Below are 25942 nucleotides of genomic sequence, written 5' to 3' on the forward strand. Positions count from 1 at the left end.
ATTCTCATTTTCACCGGGTAAACAAGTGAATACGGGACCTGGCGCAGCCTTAATTGCCTCTTGACGGGTTCATAAGATCTTCTTAGTGTTTGGACATTCGTGGAAAAGTCCGGATATATGTGTATCCTGTTATTCTCATGTAGTAAGGTGCCCTTTTCCCTGGACATTCGCAGGATAGCGTCTCTGTCCCTGTAGTTTAGGAGGCGGGCGATTATTGTACGAGGCGGGGCGCCCGGTTTGGGCGGAGGTGCCGATGTGCGGTGTGCTCGCTCAACCAGAAAGTGGTCTGAGAATGTATCCGGGCCCAGCAGATCTTTCAAAAGGGCTTCTACTTGGCGCTCCATAGCTCCTTTACCAAAGGTTTCGGCCACCCCGACCAACCGTATGTTATTCCTCCTTGAACGAGATTCCAAATCTTCACACTTTTCAAGGGTTTTTCGGAGGTCCCCCTTCAGTTGGGCAATATCGCGGTCATGTTGCGCTATCGCATCTTCGTTGGTGGCGATTCTACCCTCGGCCTCAGTGGTGCGAGCACTCTCCTTGTCCACCCTCGCCTTAAGGGAACTAATTGTTGCCCCAATGTCATCCAGTTTTGTGTTCACCGCCAAGAAGCCACTCTGGACCATAGCCATCAGTCTATCCACCCTCTCCTCCATTGGCAGCTCGGGTGAGCCAACTGCCCGCTGTGACGGTGGATCTGCGGACCCACTGGGTTGAGCACTTGCAAAGGAGTCCATTGGGCTGGTTTTCTTGGAGCGTACTCCCTTCTGATCGTGGCGGCCCATATGCAAGAGGGAGTGGGCCGGAATCTCTACTACCTCCAGTGTCTCCTGTGTCTGCGTGTTGTAGAGGCGTTTAAATAGGGTAGGTAGTGTGTTAATCTCAGTAGTCGCCATGTGGCAATTCAGGGGGGTGAGTCCAACGGGGCCGCAATGGGCACCAGCTAGGCAAAGTGGCAGTGGCCCCTATAGGGGGGAGTTGTGGGTAGGCGACCAGACCTTCAGGGTCAACAGTACAGTGTATGCCGTTGTGTGCAACCACTAAGTTCAGGCACACGGATAGTATTGTGGCGCGTAGGGCCCCAGTTGCCTAAGGCCTCAAGCCCGCACCAAGGAAGCAATCTGTGGTGAGCAGGCCCCAAAGTGTCACGCTATGTACGTGGCGGCTGCCGGGCCCCGCGATTTCCAAAAGAATTATTGTCCGGGGGAGACCTCCCCGAAAGTGATCACACCCTCCAGTGCCAGTTCCCTATTGAGGACGGTCTTCCCCCCCACCAGCCACCACACCCGTCCTTACTTGTGGCGGAATTCCTCTGGGGAGGGGGCCCCTCGCCCAGCCAGAAACAGATGTCGCCGCGGGTGTCTTCCACGGGTTCCGGGCCCCATGCAGTCTCAGGGAAGGCAGGGGAGGCAATCATCCGGTAGAGCCAGCGGCCAGCACAGCCGCGGGCTATCCTGCGCGGCACCGCGTTCGCCTCCGTCCCGCGAGACCGCCAGCTGCGTCCTCCGCCGCCGCCTCAGACCCCCCCTGTCCGCAGGATCGAGACTCGGCACCAGGTCCTCATGTCGCGTCGGTGCTCCGTGCGAGCAGGATGAGTAGCCGCGTGAGGCCCCTCCCCCCCCCCCCGCGGCTCCGAATGTATTATGTATGGAGCCCGCAGGCGGCCAGCGATGCGGCTCCAAGCCGCCGGATTTTCTGGGCGGTATATCTACCGCACGGTCCAGTGCCCAAGCCCCAGATTTGGATGAGTGGGGGCCACGACTGTCCGCCACACAACGGTGTGTTGGTTGCACTGCCAGGGCGGCCCTGAGCAAGGATGGTCGGTCTTCAGGATTGATCGAAGCCGGAGCTCACGGGCTAGTCGGCCATCTTGTCGTGCGCAACAGCGCCCCCCCCAAGGCGCAACACTTTCGAGACAGATGATGGATACTTCTGGTTCCAGGAATACATGGCATGATCCGCTGAGGGGCCAATTGGTACTGGTTGGTGGGCCTTGGAGTCTAGTTTTCAGCCCAGTTTTGGTCCTCTTGTTTGATGATCTGCTGATGCCCATGTCCTTGCAGAAATTTGTCTAAGTCTAAGCGCATGTCCTATGTAAGTATTGAAAGATCTACACCTACAAATCACTGTGGGAGACTGAGGAACTCATGTATTAGTCTACTTCAAAGACACCAATTCAAGCTTTGGACAATCTACCGGAGCGGCTGTAGGATGAGGATTGCAAATTCCAAGGCTCGTTTGATCAGAACGTACAGAGTCAATTTGTGCTCAATGTTAATTTGTAATGGGTTTTCAAAGACCCCACCTTCCTACCTCGAGGCTATGACAGGTAGTAGGAATTTGAATCAAACAGCCTACCTCACAATAAATACACGTGTTCATTTTAATTTACTTTCATTTTTGCTAAAGAGCCAGCTAACCTGAAGGCCTCGGGGCACACAAGACAAACAGGATGGAGACAAGGTGGTCAGACGTCGGGTGCAAAGGAATCTGGAAGGAGGCTACGTTGGTGGTGCGTTAAAGAGAAAAGGATTCAGCCTCTTCTTGAATTCGGCGAGAGACAGTCTTGTTGAAGTTAAGCGGGGTGGCATTCCAGGTGGCAGGCGCCAGGACATCGAAAATTGTCTTCCTGTATTTGGCCAGACGGAATCCAGGGTGGATTAGTTTGGCCTGATTTAGGGACCTGAGGAAGCGCAAGGGTACATAGGGCTTCAGACGCTCTGTTAGGTAGACAGGTGCTGCAAGGGCAATGCACTTGAAAGTGAGGGTCAAGTACTTGTACGAGACACCATGCCTCACTGACAGCTGTGACCAAGAAGTTTAACAAGGCCACATGATGCCTCATATTGAATTTGGCATCGAGGGTGACGCCCAGCGTTTTGACGCTCTTGGCCACAGGAATGGTAGCGTTGGCGATTTGTTTTTTCTTAGCACCTGCCATATGCTTCTAGATGTTCATCTATTGTGTGGGAGCGAGGGGCCATCAGGCCCCTCGCGACCTCTACTTCTCAGTACAAAACTCGGACCAAGTGCCTCCAGTAGTGGGTTCGCCCCTTGCCCTTATGCAATGTTAACTTTGGTTGACTTTCGCATAGATGCGACCACTGAGCAGGACGCGGGGCATCCATTTTTGTGCCCCCTTTCGACTCCATCCTGGTGACTAGGCCTCACTGCGATAGTACAAAAACGCTTCTCTTCCCTTTTCTCGCAGCAGCAGGGCCAGGCGCGCAGGGCACAGGGCCCCCACCCTCGTTCTCACTCTGACTGGAAAACTCTGCGAGCCCATTCTCACGCTGAAGCGGGAGATGCTTGCAACACATAATAAATGTAACACATCGCTCTTCCTCTGAGATCACTGTCCTGCATGTGAACCAGCATAAGCTAAGCACATAGCTCGTCCATCTCCACAAACGTGTCGTTGCCCCTCCCTCACCCTTGCCAGTGGAAACTTACTGCCATTGTGACCCTGTATCCCTGCAAGATATTCCCTTCATGTGCCAGACCACTGACCATGCCATAATGCCCACCCAGTAGATCCCCAACTAACATTAGACCCCTGCTGCTGTATATCGTTGCCTACTACTAACAAAGGCCACATACCAGAGATTCTTATGAGTACGGACCTTAACTTCAACCGGTGTATTATAGCGGTCAAGACCCTTAACCTAAGACTTGTATAATCCAATGCTATTGATAGTATAGATATATGTGTGACTTTTATAGAGACATGATAAACTACTGAAGGTCTTTGAACAATTATTATTTAGTGAATGCATTTCTTGAGAATATATTATGTTAGCTTAGATAGTGACCACCCTGCCTCCCAGTGACCTGACCTTCACCCATGCGGAGCGCAGATGACTGACGTCAATCCTCCCGCCAACCAAACGACCAACCCGGATGAAGAGATGCGACCCCACCTGAGACATCGAATGAACTGACCAATCCGGGACCAACATAGTATCTTATGTTAGTTGCGTCATTTACCTGGAATGTAATTATAACTTGTGCAGAGCGCTCTCAGATATCTCTTGAATACTATTCATTAGATAAACCTTGCCTTGAACTCTCGCAGCCTGTTCTCTTTGCCTTATTCCCCATCAGGGGTGTGTTTGTTTTATTCTTTTGCACGTCAAAGACTGGGAGGGCACAAACATTTGGTGACCCCCTGTGATGTGATTTGGAGAGGTGCCTCGAGGCCCACACCGTGCGGCGAGATCCGGGACGCGCACCAGCAAAACCATTGCCTCTGCAGCCGACAAGCCTGTGCGCACTACAAGAAAGGGTCGAGGGTTCCCGGTTGACGAATACCCAACTGAAAAGCTGCTCGCCGAGGCGGGCCACAGCTTGGTTGGGGTCTGGACCTGACTGGGGTCAGACTGAGGACGGTGACCCTCGGATTACCTGACCGAACACGTGAGTGCCGGTTGCGAAGGTTGCTGCAAATCATTTACTTACTTTTATATGCAGTATTTATTGGTCACAATTGATACAATGGGCATGCTTTATTTTTGCCACCAATATAGACCGCTTCCTTTGCAAGTATAGTTCCTAGAAGTTTCAATGGGGGCTTCAAAGTGCAACAGATCTGATCTATTACATCTGTTTTGAGGGGGGTGCCATGTAGGAATAATTTAAGGCCCCTTTATAAGCCCATACAACCTGTACACTGTTAAAATAGGGCAGACACTCGAAGACTAACTTTAATAGCGCATACAATGGGTGCATTGTTACTTTTGCATTACCTCAGCTCTGTAACCAGACACGTGATGGACAGGCCCCCAGTTGCAACCATTTGTACGTTTTCCAGCTTAGCTAAGAACAAGGAAATGGCATGGAATGGCTCTTATACCACAAGAGTTCAGTTGACTGAGTGTTGGCTGATATCAACACAGGAAGTCGCAATTTAATGAAGATTTGCAATGGTCACTTTTTAAAGGGACAAGCCAGTGTCCCCTACTTTGCATTGAGGAGCGCTTGGTAAAAGTTAAGAAGATGTCACCTTTGATGCAGAAAGCCTTCTGACATGGCTTGCAGAAGAACGTGATTCTTTAATGTTACAAATATTTTGCCTCTGATAAGAAAAGTGAAACGCCACACGTTTACTGTTAAAGAAGCGGATATTACAAATTCACAGATGCAGGGCAGCTGTTTTTTCAGATACACATATAAATATCTGTCCCCAGCACGAAGATAGGACACACACGAGAGGCCAGCAGACTTGCCTGCGCTTTCAAGCCAGAGAGGCTGGGAAGAGCAGAGCAGAGAGACGAAGCCAGGTCCAAGAAAGCAGATCCTGTCAGCCACAGAAGGAGCCATTTATCTTTTTAGCCATTTATCATTTACCTCATCTACCCTCCAATCACTACCACTTCCAATGCCTTTGATGTTGTCCTCTGGAACACCAGATTGATCTGCAACAAAACTGCATCAGTTCTTGATCTTTTTCTACGTCTTAACCTCCAATTTCTCTGTCACTGAAACCTGGATCCCTCCCCACAATACCTCTGTCTCTGCTTCTCTCTCCTCTGCCGCCTCCTGGTTTGAACATGTTTCTCGTCCCTCTGGCCGCGGAGGTGCCCTAGGCCACCTTTTTCGTCCTCACTTTACCTCCTCTCCGTCTCCTGCTATTCTACCTAAATTTCCCTCCTTTGAATTCATGTATAAAATATTTAATTCTCCTCATTCTAGTTCTTTGCTTATCATTCATCGCCCCCTGGAACATTTGGCTCCTTCTTTGAAGATTTTGATCATCTTCTTAGCCTCATTGCCCGTAGCCCTACTCCTTTACTTGTACTTGGCGACTTCAATATCCACCTCTCTTCTATCTCTTTCCTCTCCTCTCCTTTCCATCCTTGACTCCTACCTTCTCTCCCCCCCCCTCCCACTCATCAATCTGGCTCAACTATTGACTTAATCTTTAACTCCTCCTTCACTGCTTCTCCTATTTCCACTCTACCCAACTATCTTTCTGACCATGCCATACTCTCATTTTTACTCTCCCCCCTCAAACACCCACCCCCCACCTCCATTCTCCACCCTCTTTCTCCGGCGTGATCTTCGCAACTTCAACCCTTGTTTATTCCTCACATCCTGCTCTTCTTCCCTCCCCCCTCCCTATTCTCTTCACTCTGTCTCTGAAGCCTCTTCAACCCCTTTCCTCCTCACTCACTTCTACTCTCAATCTTCTCTACCCTCCCTCCCCGTTCCGCCCTTCTTGCCGAACTGCACAACCTTGGCTCTCTCCACACCTTTCCTCCATGCGCCGCCTTCTCAGGCGCCTTGAACGACTATGGCTCAAACACCCCACCCCCTCCAACCAATCTGCATAATTCTCCTTTCACACTCTCCATGACTCGTGCTCCGCCAAACGCTCCTATTTCTCTGACCTCCTCCAATCTCAATCTTATCACCGTCGCCGTATCTTTCAAACCTTATCCCGTCTCCTCTCTCCTTCTACCCCTGATCCCTCCATCACTCTCCTCTTCTGATCTTGCCTCCTTGTTCTCCAACAAAGTCCTGAATCATCGCCAAACTATCCTTTCCTCTCCTTCTTATGCTACTCTTACTCCTCCTCCCCCTCCCTACTCCAGGCCTTCATTTCTTCCAGTCACTCAATCGGAAGTTACCCTACTGCTCTCCAGAAATCGTCCTACAGCTTCTCCTTCTGACCCCATTCCTACCCCCTCATTCCTAAAATCTACCCCTCCTCATACCCTATCTCACCTCTTTCTTCAATAACTGCCTCAAATCTTCCACTTTTCCAGCTCCTTTCAAGCATGCAACTATTATTCCTATACTCAAAAAACCTTCAGCTAACCCCCACCTTGCTTCCAACTATCGTCCATCTCTCTCCTACCCTTTCTCTCAACTTCTTGAACGCATTGTCTACTCTCAACTTTCCTCTTTCGTCTCTAACCACTCTCTCTTGCCTGCCACGCAATGTGGTTTCCGCCCTCTACACTCCACTGAAACTGCTCTTACCTCTGTTCTCAACTCTCTCCTCACACCAAACATTCCTCTATTCTTATTCTTCTCGACCTCTCTGCTGCTTTTGATGCTGTCGACCCTACTCTTCTACTTAATACTCTCTCCTCATTTGGCCTCAAAGACTCTGCCCTTCTATTGTTCTCTTCTTATCTCTCTAACCGTACCTTTGCCGTCTCCTGGGGCTGCTCTACCTCTCCCACCTTTCCTCTCAACCATGGTGTTCCCCAAGGTTCTGTCCTTGGTCCCTTTCTCTTTTCGCTCTACACCTCCTTCTTAGCCCCTATCATTTCCTCCTTCAGTGTCTCACATCATTTCTATGCAGCCGATACCCAGCTCTTTCACTCCTTCTCCTCCTTCTCTCCTGACATCCACAAGAAGTTTTCTTCGTGCCTCTCTGCTATAAAATCTCGGATGTCGTCTCACTTCCTTACTCTCTATACCAATAAAACTGAAGTCCTTTTCTTTCCTGCATGCACTCTCCCTCCTCCTTCTCTTACCCCTTTCATTCTCTTCCCCCCTCCAACCTCTCCTTCTCTCCCAATGCGCGTAACCTTGGTCTTTATCTTGACCCCCACCTCTCCCTTTCTCACCATATTTCTCTTAATGCTCGATCTTGCCGCTTTCACCTCTACAACATCTGTAAAATTCGCTCCTTCCTAACCTTTCACGCTACCAAACTCTTAATCTCCTCTCATCTTCTCTAGACTCTTCTACTGCTCTACTCTATTCTTTGGACTCCCCTTCTCTTCCCTCTCAAGTTTATCTACCACTCTGCCATCCGCTCCCTCTGCCTTCTCTCTTCCCATGACTCCATCTCCTATTCTCTCACCTCCCTAGGTTGGGCTACCATTTATTTCCCAGCTCAAATTCAATTTCCTCTGTCTCGTATTCAAATCCTTCCATGGTCTTGCCCTCTCCCCCAATCTTTCCTCCCTTCTACACTCCTGCTTGTGTTCTCCGCTCTTCCAATCTCTACCTACTCTCCTCTCCACCTCCACCCTGTGCCCCTTCTCGCTTCCGCTCTTTCCAACTCCTTTCCCCTTTCCACTGGAACCGCCTTAATCTTTCAATCCGCTGTACTTCCTCCTTTACTTACTTTCATACCTCCCTAAAATCCTACCTCTTTCATTCACCACTTTAAAACCTTTTGCTTCCTCCTACTTCTTTTAGTATTTTCTCCAACCCCTCTCATGTTTCTCACTCTCCTCTATTCCTTCCTTCTCCTTACTCCCTCTGCCGCCTCTCATACTTATTCTCTCTCCTTTCCTCCACCCATTATCTCTTCTCTCTCCCTGACCCCTCCCTCATCTACTTCCCCTTCCATAACGTAAATTGTTTTTGTACTGCTTTCTGGTTTAATTCAATTGTTATGTAATGCATAAATTCAATAAAATACAAATTTACTTTGAGGCTTTTTCCTCTCTAGACGGGAGTACAAGTGCTTTCCCTGACAGAGACTAGAGGCGTGTTGTTTAGCTTAGCAGCAGAAATGTGTTTCCAGTGTTTTTAAACGAAACATTACTTGTTTCATTATTTGAATACACAACATGCTCTTTGCTTATGATAATCTTGTTGATAGGGTTGCTGATAGGTTTTGTTATATATGCCTTTACACTTGCTCGTTTAATTAGATAACCCTCAGAAAATAAGAGATCGTATTAAATATATTAAAATGATAACTCTTTGTCAGTGTATATTTAGAGCAATGAATAAGAATGTTATCTCTGAGTGAATCAAGCACTGTCATTCACTGAGTGTATGTGTTTAATCGTCCCGACTGTCCTTAGCGATGGGAGTTAACCAAGGGTGTTTCAGACATGAATGACTGATGACCAGAGGTCACTTGTCACAGCCTTGCAAGAGGTGGAGTCAAAAGACTTGTGGTCACGCCTGAATCATAGGCAATGAAGACATGGGAGCTTCTACTTTGAAAGTATACTTCAGGAAGTATATTTTGGAGAGACACCAGTTAGCATCCGTATTGATTATAAACTCCGATAGGAGGAGTTAAATGTGCAAGGATTTTTAAAACCTACTCCTTGCATTTAGTTCTCATTGAGACTGCAAGAGCATGACTTTCGAGTTGAATGTCTCTCGGACTCAGAACAGCGTGGCTGACAGCTTGTCGCATGCCCTCGCCATCCCTGGACAAGGGGGTAGCATGATGCGGAAGATGCGTTTTTTGGTGAGGCTGTCATTGATGGGTTAAGGGTTGTCCTATGAAACCTTGGTGGCAGAATTGGAGCACAACCAAATATTGGATCAGGTGTCAGTGTGTGCACATCAGTTCGCCTGACAAAAGCTTGATAAGTGAGAATTGTTTTTAAAAGGAGGGGTGCTGGTAAGGGATTATGATGATCCCCCGTTCATCTCTTTGAGAAGTTGGTAAACCTCACACAGGAATGCCACACTGGGACTGCCAGCACACATGGTCTGAGAGACATACTGGTGGCCTTGGGTAGACTTGTATCTGGAGCATATAGTAAGCTGCTGGCCCTGCCTTAATACTGACAATGGTCTAAACCCTAAAGGCAGCGAAGTCCATTCCCTATTCCCATTGGGCCGTGGAAGCATTTAGCTACTGACCTTATTGGGCTCTATCATGGTAGTGGCCAGATGCAGAGATTTGTGGTAGCTTTCGTGGACTATGGTAAAGTTCATAGAGAATGTTAATGGGCAGAACATTACGGACTTCATGGAAAGCATTTTTAGGCGAACGGTCTACCCTGAGGAGACTTATACTTGCAAGGCTTATCTTTGACCTCAAGGCCAGGGACCGCATCACTCGGCACTAAAGTCTCTCCCCACTGGCTCTCGGTTGCTGCAGGGCTCAAGTTCAAGACCTTCTGCATCATCCGCAAGGCTTTCTGGGCCCTGGGACCCTGCTATGTCCGACTCTCTCCCTAAATAACTCCCTGCTAGAGCCCTTTGGTCTTCTAGCTCCAACTCTCTGCAGATCAGATGCCTTTCCAAGCAGAGAGTGGGGAGTAGATCTCTCTTCCGCAGGAGCCTCCATCTGGAATGGCCTCCCTGCCCCTCTCAGACTTGAGCCAGACCTCCTTAAGTTCCGTAAACATCTCAAGACCCTCCTTTTCTTCTCTTCCTTCCCTCTCCCCTGCTAATGACCCCCTCTGCCGCATTTTGACTGGCTGTCTGGTTCCTTCTGACTGATACAGGGCACCAGGCCCTCTTGGCCCAGTCTAATTCAGCACTTGGCTTGTGGACCTCGGTCTCCCCACTTCCCCCTCTAACCTGCCTTGCCCTTCTGAGCTCCCTCCTCCCTACACCATCCTGGCTGGGCCCAAATCCCTATTGAGCCCATCGATCCCCTTCCTCGCACTTAGCATGTGGACCTCTCTGCATTTACCTGGCACCTGTCCTCTCCTTAGCACTCCCCTAGCCAAAGGATCCTCCCACCCCCCGCAAACCCCTGAATCCCTCATCCCCATCACTTGTGCTGTCCTCTCCAACCTGTACTTACTTTACCTCCCATCATTAGCGCCTTCCGCTTTGACTGGTGCTGGCTCCTCCTCACTCCACTCCCCCTCACTTCTTGTTACTGCACTGGCACGATCTGAATGACACAAAGCCTAGTAGGACTGTTTTTTTTTTTTTTTTTTTTTTTTTTTTATTCTTCATCCCCCACTCCCTTCTGTCTTGTTGCACCTTGAAACACCATTTGCTGTATATGCGCATTATAAATATCCAATAAATAAAATAAATGACAATGGCCCACAGGTCACAAGTACGGAAGGTGCCCACTACGCTGAAAATAGGAGGGATGGGTTGGAAAATTCATTGCTGCATATCATCCTGAGAGCAATTTCCCCATGGAAAGATTCCACCAGGTTGCCAAAAGTACAATAGAGCAGGGAATGAGAAATGGCTGACCTGTGGTAAAGGCCTTGGCTGCGTTGTTGGAATGTGCGGTCTTCACCCAATGCGGTCACATGGATTTCTCCATTCCAACACATGAGGGAGAAGTGTGTGCGTTTTGTGAACACAGCTAATCTAGCATGGGCAATGTAACCTCAACAGCCGAAGAAATCGACCTGATAGTTGTGAAGGAGGCTAGATGGAAAGCAATTATGACAAATATGTCATGATACATGCTATGGAGATTTACCACTTGGGGAAAAATGGTCCAAATACAGAACGGGGTGAGGAGTAGCAATTGATTGTCAAAATTCAGCAAGTCTTTGAAGTTGATCAAGGCGTCGACTAATGCTGCAAGAATTAATAATGTAGCGTTGATGCAGTGGTGAATTGGGATGTTTGGGGGGGGCGTTTGGGACGCACATTTGAGCGCAGCAATAACGAGCACCAAGTGAATTGTAGAGCCTTTGCTGATGTTTTGGCCTGTTGCATACAACATGGAATCTAATCCTGGTGATGCTCCTGCCTCAGGGTGGCGCCCGTCCGATATCAACCTTGACTAAAAACGTCCTGTGTCAAAGTGGCCAGGTCCGCTCCAGGACTATATTTTGCAAAAGGCGTTCACATTAAAACCCTGTTTTCCCTCTTGCTTCTTGGTCAATCTTCTTTTCCACAAGTGTGTGCCTACTTCCTTCCTGTTTTTCTTTCTTGCTGGTTCCCTGCCTTACCACTCCACCCTCTGTTTTCCATTGGTAAGTGTTGTAGGATCCCTCAGTGTCTCATCACCTTCCTTTTCATTCTAGAATGGAAAGGGGGAGCACAGATACCCCAGAACACAATTAATTAATTACCAGTTGGTGGCTGTTACTGTTAAGCAGAGGGTGTACACAGACTTTTGCGCTTTAAATCTGTCTTTCTGCTTCGTCTTGCCTCATGTCATGATCGGTTTATAGTCATTTGGTCGAAAACAAAAATGTCGAAAGTCATAATGTAGAAAAAAAAAGTCGAAGAAAAAAGTCGAATTTTTTTTTCAATACGTTTTTTTTTTCGAAATGGAGGGGTTCCGCCCCAACCCCCCTTTTTTTATTTTACCCATTTTTTATACTTACCAAACCCAAAAAATACATATAAATAAAAAAATAGATTAGACTTTTTTTTCAACATTTTTGTCATTCCACTATTTATTTTTCACTTTATGACTGCACACCGTCATGATCATTATGTAAACAAATTGAGACAGCAATGCACTTACTATGAGATTGCCAAGGTTCACAGGGCTTTTGGAGACTGATGAAAAGTTGGCGGGAGCCATTATATATAAAGTATGTTTTGCTTTAATTGCTATTGTTTGGGGAAGGAATTCAGTAGTAGCACAGGGGAGTTTGCGAAGGAAATTGATAATTACGTTTAAATAATCAGCAACATCTGTGGGTGACAACAACGATGGTGGTCTCTGCAAACAGGCTTTCATAAACTGTACCCTTATCCACTTGGGTGAATGTTTACTACCAAGGACTTGATTACGGCATGAAATGTTGTGCTTTGTAGCCTCTACTGCTTGAGATAACTGTAGACAAAAAAGCAGGTTCTTGATTCCAATGTTCATTGTCGTGCTATGGATTGCTTGGATGCCGATGCAGTGTGCAGTGTTTACATTATATAAATACGGTTTGATGCTTTTTTGTGTGAAATCATTCTGTTAAAAGTTAATATTCATTGGTCAAATGTGTATTATATTTTATTTTTGTAATAAGCTTTGTCTTGATTGCAGATTTTAACATTCGAGACCAAGAACCCAACAGAGCTAGCGGAACGCTTGCGTGCAGTATGTGGGAACCAGAGCAATGCCTACGCTCGTTTGCTTGAATATCGCCTGAATGCATTGAGGGGACTGTGGAATGCTCAGCGTCAGATTGCTCTTGAAGAGCAAAATGAACGTGATGTCAACAGTGATGAAGAGACCTTGGCGTTACTCAAGCGGCAGGGTCTTCTGCAGCAGCCAGAGCAGGCACCGTTTACGTCCCGTATGGGGCTACTACTAGTCTTTCCTCTCATTCAGTCTCAGAGTAGAACGGACCCCTCACTTTGTAATATCACAGCAGAGGTGCTGTTGAATTGCCTTAGAGACTGCCAGCCCTTGAGTTTGACTAAAGAACCTGCAGACTGTCTTAACGGAATTGAGTCTTTACTTTGCTCCTGGTTGGAAGAAACGTTTGCCTCGGGTCAGCAAATCCTGTATAAGCAAAGGGAAAATTCTGCTGCTGCTCTTGTTGCCTTGGCTTGTGCGAGGTAGGAACATACAATGTTTATTTTGTGCATGCTTACTTCCAGGTTCCTTCTGTAGCCCACCTGTTATTTTCTTCAATTCTGTATTAAGAAAATGTAGCTAAGGTTTAACTTTCCCCCTTACAGCGAATGGCAAGAAATTATGTACATTGCTTTGATGATAATAAAGCAGATACCTCGGAAGCAGGGCTCTTCGAGCACCCAAGTTGAGAACATTTTTCCCATAAGTCATTGTTTACGCCATTGCTGAGGGACATTCTTTTGCACTGCATATCAACACTGCTAAATAATGATCTAATCAGTAATTTTTCTAATTTGTAGCATTAGTAGATCATTTTAATCCAGAATCTCCAGTGTAATCGTGATTCTACAAATTGTTACATTGTTTTTTTTTTTTTTTACAATTAAACTTTCTGCTTCTCCAATGTGAACACCTGTTTTACATGCATTTTTAGTTGAAGGCATTTTTTGCAGGGTTCGTACAATCATCTTAACTGTGATAATGCATCAAGTAAGCAAAGGGATACGTGATTGTAGAGTCCAGTTCAGTAAGCAATTCTGTTGGAAAAGCCATGAGATGTTTAGCATAATGTACATTAAATAAGATGAAATATGGTTGAACATATCCTATCATTTGCTTGTCACCCGTTCCTTTTTAGAAGCACGAAATGTCGGGCTAAAACCTCCTTCCGTGCTTGGTCTTTATTTCCTACTGAGTTCCAATTATTAAGGGTTACTTTTTGTACAAGGCAAAGGACTGTACATACAATGTAGATTACCCCTGCTATCTGTGCAGGGAGTATTCTATTAAATACTAGGAGGTGAGCATTATGCTTCACTTCTTTTATTTCACTCTTCAGCAGTTTCAACTAAAACGTGAGAATAAACGCTGTCATTACTCCTACGTCCCCTCCCCTTTCCTCCATACTTATGGGACATCTCTCCGTCCTGTGGGACGGGACCGGAGCACTTTGTAAAACGCATACACATTTTTTTCAAAAATGTGTCCCTCCTCTTTCCTGCGTGGGGCCCAGCACGCGGCCGTAACCCCGCCCACCTTGGCTCTGCCCCGCGCATCGCCCATCAGTCCTTTTCTCCACACGATCGGGCTGGACGCACTTGCATCCTCGGAAGATTTTCTTCCCTTTTTCCCCTCTCTGGCTCTTGCTAGCGTTCGTTTACTAGTCTGTCTATGTCTTTTAAACTAGATTTTTCAGACTGTTCGTGTCACCGTCGATTCGCGAAGGCGGTTCCCCATCCTCTTTGTTTAGAGTGTTTGGGTCCGGAACACCGTTGGGACTTCTGTTTTTACTGTGACTCCCTTTTGGTCCGGGCTCTTCAACGTCGGTTGGAGCGGTGGGAGGTGGTGTTCGGACGGACTCCTCCTTCGCATTTTTAGGCGTTCATCGAGGAGAAGAAAAAACGCCCGGTAAGTTCTTTGATTTTCAGAGTACCCCGGCCGGGGGATACCTTCCCGGGTTCCTCTCGAGCCGAGAGGGGCATTGATCGCTCTGTTACCGGGTTTCGCCCTGAGGTGCCTGTCGGGCCTAATAATTCTACCAGAGTTTTCTCCGAGGGTCTCCGTAAGGGGCCTGTGATTACCGGAGTACACTGCGAGGCCCCTCCTGTGGGGACTGTGTGTAGACCCAGTTCTACTGAGTCGTGGGGTACCGGAGCTTGCTCTGAGGCCGTTCTTTCGGCTTCCCTCAAAAACAAAACCGGGGTATGCCCCGAGGTCTTGGCTGGGTTTGAGGTTACCAAACGCATGTTCGAGGCCTGTGCCGATAAGGCTTCTACCGGGCTTAGGTCCGAGGTCCCTTGTACAGAGGGTAAGGCTACCAACAGTTCTGAGGGGTCGGTCAAGGCCCTGTCGGTCAAGGCCCTGTCGGTCACAGCGCACCGATCCCGCTCTTGTGGTGACACCAGATCTGTTGAGGGGGCAAAGAAGGTGGTTTCTTCTTTTACCGGCAGTGCCGAGGCTCTTCTTTCGAAGGCTCAGTTGGCGGTTGGTATGTCGCAGAAACATTCCAGGCCTCATAGTACCAGCTCTGCCGAGGTTCCTTACTTTAAGGCTAAAATTAAGACCCCCCTGATCTATCGACGGGGACCCCTGCCTCACTTCCTCACGTGCCGCAGTTCCCCTCAGATGAGGAGAAAATGGCGCCTGTTCCCGCCACGACTATGGCGGCCATTTTAGGTACTACCCCTACAACTACGCCATCGGCCCCTGGTGTAGGGTTCGGTCCTTCGGATGAACCTAAGGTCCTTTGTGCGCATCCTTACGGCCAGTTTTCGATTGGAACGCCCGGATGCCTCTTCCGCACAATGTTTCGTTGCCCACGTGGGCGGCTCCCTTGATTTATGTGGATACGTCGGCAGAGGGGCCTGTGTGGCACCCTTCCCCGTTGCGTCCCTTCATGAGAGGCCTCCTCAGGTCCCGAAACAATCTCCTGAGGACACCTTTTTCGGTAAATTTCAAGCGCTTATGCGCACCGACCCCATGAGGGAATATTTCAAGGGGCTTTTCAAGGAGATATGTCCACCTGCGCCTCTGGCTCCAGCCGTCCTGTCGGTGGTTCCGCCGGCGCCTCCCTTGCCCGTGGTGCCTCCCCCTGCGCTTCCGCCTGTGCCGCCATTGTCCCCAGTGGACAAGGCAGTGCCTGACTCGGCTCAGCAGGAGCCGGACCAGTCAGATGACCCTCAAGGCGATCAGGACAATGAGGACCTGCCCCGCTCTACCAGAGCTTCCCATGACCGGGTACTGGACATGATCAGCTTCTTAGATGTTCCGGTGCCCGAGGCACCTGCTCCGCAGGAGGGCGTGCTTTCTGGGGCGTTCACCTTGTCTCCTTTTGGAGCGTACCGGCCTGTTCTTGCAGAAGGACGTTCTGGCCGAGGTCCGAAGAGTTTGAGAAAAGCCACACTCGGGACTTTTTGTAAATAAAAAGATTGACGTGAGGTACAGGCTACATTCCTCGGAAGAAGTGGCCTTGTCGTCTTGTCCGCCTCCCTCCTCCACAGTGGTGGCTGCAGCCACGTTGCAATCCAGACCTGCAGCTTCCTCCTCCGCGACGGCGACTCAGGTCTTGGGAAAGGAGGACAAGCTCCTGGACTCCCTAGGGAGGAAAATCTTTGCCAATTCGGCCTTGCAGCTCAGGCAGGCCAATGCAGAATTGATTTTGGCGGGAGCTAACGTGCGGATGTGGAGAGGTCTGTCGGAGTTTGAGGAGCATATCCCGGTCGAGAAACTGGAGGATTTTAGAGGAGGCCTTTCTGATGCCAGGGTCCAGGATCTCCTGGAGGCTGCGGCTCATCACGTAGACACCTCGGCTCGGGGCCTGATGTTAGGGGTTGATACCTCGCGGCAAGCATGGCTGCATGCCACTAAGTTCTCGAAGGAGGTGCAAGACAAGGTCCTGGACCTTCCATTTGACGGTAAGGAGCTTTTTCACTCTTCTAGTGATGTAGAGCTCACCAAAACCAAAGACAGCACTCAGACGGCCAAATCTTTGTCTGTTCTGGTTAAACCTCCCATCAAGACTAAAGGCCGTTGTCGCAAGGTCGACCTTCCTCTGGTTTTATGGGCTTCCTTGACCGCAAAAATCACAGAGTGGATACTCCTGCGGGGAATAACCGCCGTAGACAACAGCGTACGCGGTATTTCTCCCACTCCTCAGCCTCCTCATCAGGTTCCGGTGGCACCGCCACCGATAAACTTGCCAAATGAGGGTTTTCCGCGCTCGCACGAGACCCCGGTGGGAGGATGCATTGCGTCTCATTGGGAGGCGTGGCACACCATCACAGAAGACAGAGGGGTCTTGTCAGTTGCTTGAGCGGGCTTCTGCTTACCTTTAACCCCTACCCCACCCCTCAACCCTCCTTTTCAGCTGTCGGGCTCACCCTCCCTCAAGGCCGAGGTTCAGAAACTTCTGCTCCTCAGAGCTGTGGAACCCGTTCCCCTTGGAGAGCGAGGGGAGGGCTTCTACTCCCGGCTGTTTACGGTGCCCAAACCCAACCAGGCTGGCTTGCACACCATCCTAGACCTTTCCCAGTTCAAACATTCCCTACCACAAGAGAAATTAAAGATGATCACGCCCGGCCAGATTCGCTCCTCGTTGCAGGCGGGCGATTTGCTCAGCGTGGTGGATCTTCAGGATGCGTACATGCATATCCTGATTTGGAACCCACACAGGAGATACCTCCGTTTCTCTTTGGGAGAGGAGCACTTCCAGTTTCGGGTGCTTCCTTTTGGCCTCAGTTCGGCGCCGCGTGTCTTCACGAAGATGTCAGTGATCGTGGCTTAACTTCGTCTCCAGGGTTCCATGAGTATCCGTATTTGGACGACTGGCTCTTATGCCGGGGTGCGCCCCAAGGCCTTGGTGGGGCTTGGTGCTACCGAACGGATGTTCGAGGCCCGCACGAGTAAGGCTGTTACCGGACCTGGGTCCGAGGTCCCTCGTACAGAGGCTAAAGCTACCAACATTTCTGAGGGTCTGGCAAGGCCTTATCGGTGAAGGTTGTTTCTCACCGTTCCTGCTTTTGCGGCGACACCAGATCTGTTGAGGGGGCAAAGAAGGGAAATTCTTCTTTTACCGGCAGCGCCGAGGTCCTTCCTGAGAAGGCTAATTTGGCGGTTGGTATGCCGCAGAAACATTCCAGGCCTTATAGTGCCGGCTCTGCCGAGATTTCTTATGTTAAGGCTAAAGTTAAGACCCCATGTCCATCGACGGGGACCCCTGCCTCACTTCCTCACGTGCCACAGTTCCCCTCAGGTGATGACAAAATGGCGCCCGTTCCCGCCACGACCGCGGTGGCCATTTTGAACGCTACCCCTACAGCTGCGCCATCGGCCACAGGTGTAGGGCTGGTTTCTCGGCCTTGTGCGCATCCTTATCGGTAAGTTTATGACCGGAATGCTCTGATACCCCTTCCGCACAATTTTTTGTTGCCTGCGGGGTGGGCACCTTTGGTTGATCTGTCCATCCAGATATAGGAGTGGGCCATGCTTCATGGCATCTGGCTGCTTGCGGTGCACATCCCGGGCCAGCTGAATGTCACAGCGGATGCCCTCAGCCGGCGGACAGTGGTCAGATACGAGTGGGAGTTGAAGGCGGAGATCCTCTCATGGATTTTCTTGCGTTGGGGCACACCGGAGGTGGACCTCTTCGCTACGGTGGTAAACAAGAAGCTTCCTCGGTATGCCTTCAGAGGGGGGCTGAGAGCCTCCTCTCTGGGGGATGCTCTCGAGATTCCATGGCACAACATGAGAGCTTACGCCTTCCCGCCTTTGCCTCTAGTTCATCGAGCAATTGGGATGCTGAAGAACTCTGTGAACTGTTCCCTTCTGCTCATGGCCGCGTGGTGGCCGGCCACTTTATGGTTCTCAGAACTTCAACACCTGTCGGTGTTTCCGCTGATCAGGTTACCAGTAACCCCAGATCTTCTTCATCAAGGGGAACAGCAGATGTGGCACCCCTCCCCACAATCGCTCAGCTTGGCGGCATGGTGCTTGAGTTCAAGTCTTAGAGCATTTTAACTTGTCTACGGATAACATGCGTATTATCCAGGCAGCCAGGGAACCCTCGACCAGATCCCAATACAGGAGTAAATGGCTCAGGTTCTGTCGTTGGTGTTTGGAAAAGCAGTTGGATCCAAGGGTGGCTACGATTGACGAGGTGCTGTCCTTCGTGTCCTCCCTAGCAGAGTCGGGTGTTTACGTTCTGTCATGCAGAACTTACCTTTCACCAGTTTCCGCTTATCTTGCTATAGACCAATGCTCTTATTCTCTGAGTAACCCAGTGGTTAAAGGGCATTTTGCAGGCTTGACACTCCTCTACCCTCCGGTTCGTAGTCAGCACCCGCCTTGGGACCTAAATGTAGTCCTAACGGCACTGTGCCATAAACCCTTTGAGCCAATGGCTACGGTTGACCTCAAGTACATGTCCTGGAAAGTGTCCTTTCTGGTAGCCGTTACGTCAGCGAGGAGAGTGAGCGAGCTCCAGGCATTGTCGGTGGAGCACCCTTTCTTGGTCTTTCACAAGGACAAAGTAGTCCTTCAGACAAACCCAGCTTTCCTACCAAAGGTAGTGACCGAATTCCATCTGAATCAGTTGATTTCCCTTCTGGTCTTTTTTTCCGAACCCTGCCTCGGAGGCAGAAAGGGTTCTACACTGCCTGGATGTCCGAAGAGCTCTTAGGTTCTACCTGGATAGGACTTCCGAGCTTCGGAGCTCTTCCCAACTGTTCATGACCTTCGGTAAGCCTCATTTCCAGATGGATTACCGCCTGTATCACGGAATCTTTCACCGTCCAAAAGCTGAAACCTCCTAAAGGTATCCATGCACACCAGGTGCGAGACAAGGCAGCCCCAGTTGCTTTTCAGAAGTATGGTCCTTGGGAGTCCATCGCTAAAGCGGCTACTTGGGCCTCCCCATCTGCTTTCTGTAAGCATTACTGCCTCGATATGAGCTCTAGAGCTGACGCTAAGTTCGGCCAGGCTGTGCTGAAGAACCTGTTTCAGTAAGGGGTTTTTCCATCCACCCATAGTTCCTGTAAGGAGTGCTTGGGAATCTCCCATAAGTATGGAGGAAAGGGGACGGGACGTAGGAGTATTACCAGGTTACTCACCGTAGTAACCACCTTACTCCTAGCCCATAGTCCCCTTTCCTCCATACGCGCGCCCGCCGTCCCCTCTAATAAGGTTCCTCTGTTATTGCTAATGGGTCTTTGACCCTGCGATAGAAAAGGACTGATGGGCGATGCGTGGGGCGGAGCCAAGGTGCGTGGGGTACAGCCGAGTGCTGGGCCCCGCGCAGGAAAGAGAGGAGGGACACATTTCTGAAAAAAATGTGGATGCTTTTTACAAAGTGCTCCGGTCCCGTCCCACAGGACGGAGAGATGTCCCATAAGTATGGAGGAAAGGGGACTATGGACTAGGAGTAAGGTGGTCACTACGGTGAGTAACCTGGTAATTCATCAACACTTTTCTTTTTTCTTAATCCAAACTACAATAACCAATATCTCTGTAGTCCATCTAGCACAGTCCACATCCTCTCTATGATCGTCCACACTATGACCACATCCTCTCCTTGGGCTCCTCCTCTTCTTCTTTTTGTGCTCTGAACTGCATCCTTTCAATGTGATATAACGAAATGGTCCAACAACGTGTTGAACACTTTGAACTGGTGACTGCTGCTGCAACACTCGTTACGAACTCGATCTTTTTCCATGTCTGGTCACTCGAGTCTTCCGACTTCAGTTATTCTTTTGATCTTCTCCTAGGAAGTATACAAAAGACAATATCAGGGTGGTGCTACGGTACTGTTTTGCACAACAATACAATCTTGTCAACATTTGTTACACAGTACCATCAAAGGGAGGGAAATTAATGCTCTCTTCCTAGTCTTTAATAGAATTAATACTGCCTGCGCATATAGCAGGGGTAATCTACATTCTATGGCAAGACTTGAGGCGAGCATTATTCTTGTTTAAAGCTTATCTAAAACAGTTGTTGTAATCCCTCTAATTGGTTTAAAGTAAAACTGTTTAAATGTACACTCGCTAGCCCAGTCTGCTGCTTGCATTATATCCTGAAGGGTTACCCCGGTCGTGAAAGCTTTGGATGCCATGGCTCCCCTTACTGAATGTGCTCCGTACTCCCTGAGATTTATGCCTGCCAATTGCATCACTTCGCGCACCCATCTAGCTATGGTGGTTGTAGCACCTGCTTGAAATGGTTTCCTGCGTGCTATTAGCAGCTGCGTGGTACCGGCTGCTCTGTACTCTGCGGTCCTATTCTCGTACTCCTTAATGCATATAGCTACACACCATTTGGAGTTCTCTGAGAAGTAAGGCTAGTGCCCGTCTTCGTTCTCCTTTCTATTAAAACGGTTACTCCTTTGGGTCCAAAAACCTTCCTATGAATCTCTAATGCCTTAACATCTGCTACTCTCTTACAAGATATCAAACACAACAGCATTGCTAGTTTGCCCGATAGTTGTTTCAATGATAGACAGCTGGCCGTCAGACAGATTTCTATCAGCCAGAGCACTACTGTCACGTCCCACAGCTGATTATATCTCGGCTCGGGAGGCGCTTTGAATCTGGCCCCCTTTATGAGCCTGGCTACTGCCGGGTGCTCTCACGCTGGCCTGCCTTCTGGCAAATGTCCTGCGGAGATAGCTGATCTGTAGACTCCAATCGTCCTGAAGGCATTGCCATCCTGCAACCAATGTGCCAGGAAGTTCAAAATTGCGACTAGAGGTGCTGAAACGGGATGAAAATGTCTCCCTTTGCGCCAGTTTGTCCACTTGGCCCAAGCCGCGTCATTGCTCCTCCGAGTGGAGGGGGCCCAAGATTCTGCGATGAGTTCCGCAGCTTGAGACGAAATGCCAGGCAATTCCCAGCGTCTCCTGATACTTTGCACGCTATCAGCAGGAGCGTCCCCCTCATTCTCAGAGGATGAGATGATCCAGCTGGGTCCGTGAGCAGGTGCTGCCCTTCCGGGAGCAGGCGTGGTATGTCCGCGAACATCTCCATCAACGTCGGAAACCACACTTCCACATCGGGGCTATTAGGATTATCTCTGCTCTCTCCCGACAACACTTCGCCAGCACGCTGCTTATCATGGCGAAGGGAGGAAAAGCATAATGCCTCTCCTCTGTCCATGTCTGTAGAAAAGCGTCCGTGCCTTGCGCGGCTGGGTCCAGCCTCCAGCTGAAGGAGCTGTTTGTCTGTGCGTTGAGGCGCGACGCAAAGAGGTCGTAGTGCACTGGACCCCATTTCTGATTCCATCGTCGGAACACTGCTGGGTACAGCATCCAGTTGCTGGAATCCGTTAGATAGCAGGAGTTCCGATCAGCTTTCACATCGAGTTCTCCTGGTAAGTATTCCGCTGTGACCGAAGTCCTCGACTGCAGGCATGAATGCCAGAAGTCCTTTGCTAGTTCTGCTAGCAGTTTGGACCGCGTACCACCCAAGTGATTTATGTATCTCACGGCTGATATATTGTCCATTTTGAGTAGTTCGCAAGAGCTCACTCTCTCTCTCGTGAATGCTTAGATGGCAAATGAGCCTGCCAGGAGCTCTTGGCAGTTGATGTGCAGCTGGAGTTCCTCTTCGCTCCACTTGCCTCCTGTCTCCAGAGACCCACATCTTGCTCCCCAACCTTGTCGGCTCGCGTCCGACTCTATCACCAGATCCGGTTGGTCTCCAAAGATGGCACGCCCATTCCAGGCGTCCATATTCTTCAACCACCACTCTAGCTCTGTGATGGAATCCTGATCCGGGGCCACCCTCTGGTGGTACCTCAGACCTTGCTGCAGATGTCTGATCTTCAGTCTCTGCAAGGCTTGGTTGTGCAAGGGACCTGGGAATATAGCCTGTATCGAGGCGGCTAACATTCCTACCATCCTTGCTAACCTCCTGATGGAGATCTCCTGATCATTCAGGCAGGCTCTGATCTCCTTCTTGATGTCTGTGATCTTTCTGGTTGGCAGCTCTAGAGTTGCTTTCTTGGTGTCTAGGACGAAACCTAGAAAGTCCAGTCTCTGAACTGGCTTTTTCTGCGACCTTTCTCTGTTTATTAGGAAACCCAGAGATTGCAGGAGCTCCTGCACCCAGGAGGTCTGATACAGCAGCGTCTATCGGTCTTGGGCTAACAGGAGGAGATCGTCCAGGTATATGTCATCTGTATACCCTTGTCCCGCATCGCTGCTGCTACTGGTTTCATCAACTTGGTGAAAACCCAAGGTGCTGAGGCGAGCCCGAAGGGCATTGTACTGAACCGCCACAGTTGCCCCTTCCAACGGAAAGCTAAGTAGTCCCTGAATTCCGCTTGCACTGGCACTGTGAGGTAGGCATCCTTCAGGTCTATCCTGGTTAACCAATCTCCCTCTCTCAGCGTATCCCGGAGTTGGTGCATGCTTTCCATTTTGAAATACCGGTATACTACCCAACCGTTCAGCTCCTTTAAATCTAGAATGGGTCGCACCTTCTCCTTCCTGTATACCAGGAACATAGGGCTGGCGAAACATGGTTTCTACTTACAGGGCTCTATGGCCCCTTTCATAAGGAGTTGTTGGAGTTCATGATGTAGCTTGATCCATCTGCAGCAAGCAGATCGGATCTCTGCAGAGCGAATTCCTTGGACTGGTTCTTGAATGAAATCTGTGTGTAACCCTCTTACTGCCTGTAATACCCATGCATCGGAGAATAGTTTGTGCCAGCTCTCCCAAAAGAGCTGGGTTCTCCCTCCCACCGGAGGATAACGCCCTTCTCTCGCCTGGTGTAAAGTTCTGGCCGCGGCACCCTCTTGGGAAACGACCTCTAGTCGGGAAGAAGGTGTCTTGTTGTTTTGATTCCCAGTAATGCGCTCTTGGGTTTTGGGGCCTTCTTCCTCCTTGATGGCGACCGGCCAATCGACCCCCGATGGCGGCCGGTCCCGGCAAAAACTCTGCCTGGGAAAATTCTGCGAATAGTGGCCTGCGCTTTCTCCAGTGAGGTGTACATGGTAACAAATTTGCCCATCTCCTTGCCAAAAGTATCTCTAAATAGGAATCCCTGGGCCGCCTCTCCTGCTTCGTAGTTGGCTAGATCGCTCAACTTGGGGTTGATCTTAAGTAGGGTTCCTCGTCTCCTCTCGGACGAGATGGCGCAGTTCGCGTTTCCCAGAAGACATACCGCCCTCTGGGACCAGTTCGCAAGGGCCTCTGGGTCAATTTCCTCCCCTGTGTCTCTGGCTCTCTCGGCCAGGTCCTTCATCTTTGCCAATGGTCCTGCGATGTCCAGGACTTTCTCCTGACAACTCCGCCAGGACCTATCTATACGCTTCCTCGGGTCTTTGCTTGTCTTGGCGACAAAGGCCAGCATCATCGGATCTAGGTCTGGCGTCTCCGCCACCTTACCCGGGAGATCCGGGCATGGACAGTCCGCTTGGAGGCTTTGTCTGACATCTTTGTCCAGGGCTTTTCTCAGCCTGGCGGTCATGTACTTTGTTACTCTTGGCGATGGTTGCCTGATATCATCGGGGTTGAACATACCTAGATGTTTCTCCTTGCGGGTTCTTTTGCTGCTGGGTTTCACCCATTCCTCTTCCTCTTTCTCGTCCTCTTCTAGCGAAGACCGCTCGTCTTCCGCTGGCTCTTCCTCTGAGCCCAGGTCATTAATCCCCATATTTACTTCCCCTGGGATAGGGGTCACCAGGCTTGACACAGCCGATTGATGCATAACAGCTTCTTTAAGCTTGGAGAAGGCGTCTGCAGCCTCTGGGGCCGTGTCAGGTACCCCAAGCGGTCGACCTGTGGGGTGTGAGGGGGGGTCATAAGAGGCCTTCCTCTTACGGGTCTGTGTACTCCCCTTAGGTTGTGTAGGCATGCTGATCTTTTTTAAGATGTTGTCTCTCGGCTGGGTCAGCATAGACTCTAGGGTCTCCATTCTCTCGTGTAGGGGTTGTACTCCCTGCGCCACTGCGTCTGCCAACGAGCTCCCCAGCACTTGCTTGAAGCTGGCAGAGAGGTCCAGGGATTGCTCTTCCTCGCTCCACTCAAACTCCAACATAATGGTAGTGCTGTGTGGCTTATTACTTTAACGGTGTCAAATGAATGCCCACTGCTGCGTTGGCTTTATTAGGGCGAAGGCGACTATCAAATCAGCCCACTGCAAAGCTAAGCCTTCAATGCCTCAGGGTCACTATCCTATTAAATGGGATTAGTTTTTTTTAAATGTGTTTTTTGAAAAAACATTTTTTTATAAGTGGCTGGCACCTTTGTTCAGCTGACTATCAGTGCCCTCTGGCTTTCCTGCTCCCTGTGTAGAGAGAGGGATGATAGTGCAGAGCCAGAATAAGTTAGCATGGTTCTGAGGAAGCTTAGTTTGGGCTTGTAGGTGGTGCTTTTATGCCGCTGTTAGTTCTGGTTCATAAGTGGTGCTTTATCACCACCACCATCATATTTGGCTGATAGGATGTGAAATAGCAACACTTGGGGAGACTACATAGGTTTTATTCCCAGGTGCGCTTAGCGTCAGGATAATTTACCTGGTGGTTTAGCAGCACCATTAATTTCAGCTATTGGTTATCCCTCCAGAGCCAAGGATGATATTCTGGATAGATGGGAAGTGACATGGAACAGAGGGTTACAATGAAATTGATCGGTGGGCTGGGTGGAACCAGTTGAGGGACACTGCACTTTCTTTAGCCACACAGGCTTATTCTTTGGTCTCTTACTGGGACCGGTGGAATGCGTAGCAATGGACTTCCATTGAGCAAAACCAACCCTTTTGGTTTTGAAAATGCTTGTTTGAATGTATCTCCGATGACAATGTTACAATAAGTATTCTTCCAAGATTTGAAAGGTTATGACACCTGTCATATTTTCCCTCCTTTACCTATTTTCAACTTCAAAGATGTAACCATTTTAGTGAAGTTGGAAGAACATATAAATGTGCTAACTGCCACTCTAAATGTAGTACTGTAAGTAAAACACAGTTCTAGGATTATGTAAAGTATAGGGAAGCTGTACAATTAAAGGTTTTCCTAATTGTTTGAGGGCTGCCCTGGATGGTCTGAAATATTGATATATGAGCAAAGCTAATAGGCCTGGCTGTTTTCTTGTAAATGTTTTTATAAAGCGCATGAAGAATCGCTGTATGTAATGTTTGTAATCGTGGTTGGTAATCGTGGTTGTCTGAGAGTGAAGATGGCTAGTGCATTTGCCATGGGTGCCATTTATTGGAAATTTCATATTTGATTTTAGAAGAGTATTTTGCATTTGTTCTGATTTAATGATTTTCT

General features: G+C 49.3%; 1 protein-coding gene across 8 annotated transcripts in view; it reads left to right on the plus strand.

Annotated features, from left to right (window-relative positions):
• HECTD4 (HECT domain E3 ubiquitin protein ligase 4) overlaps positions 1–25942 on the plus strand; it is a 4298785-nt gene that overhangs the window by 18896 nt on the left and 4253947 nt on the right. For all 8 annotated transcript variants that reach the window (XM_069619495.1, XM_069619492.1, XM_069619493.1 and 5 more), the window contains exon 2: positions 12638–13155. In XM_069619495.1, the coding sequence (XP_069475596.1) occupies positions 12638–13155 (518 nt within the window). The remainder of the gene's footprint in view (positions 1–12637; positions 13156–25942) is intronic.

The sequence above is a fragment of the Ambystoma mexicanum genome, chromosome 10 (genome assembly GCF_040938575.1).
Source record: "Ambystoma mexicanum isolate Mex_15411 chromosome 10, UKY_AmexF1_1, whole genome shotgun sequence".
In the NCBI taxonomy this organism is placed as follows: Eukaryota; Metazoa; Chordata; class Amphibia; order Caudata; family Ambystomatidae; genus Ambystoma; species Ambystoma mexicanum.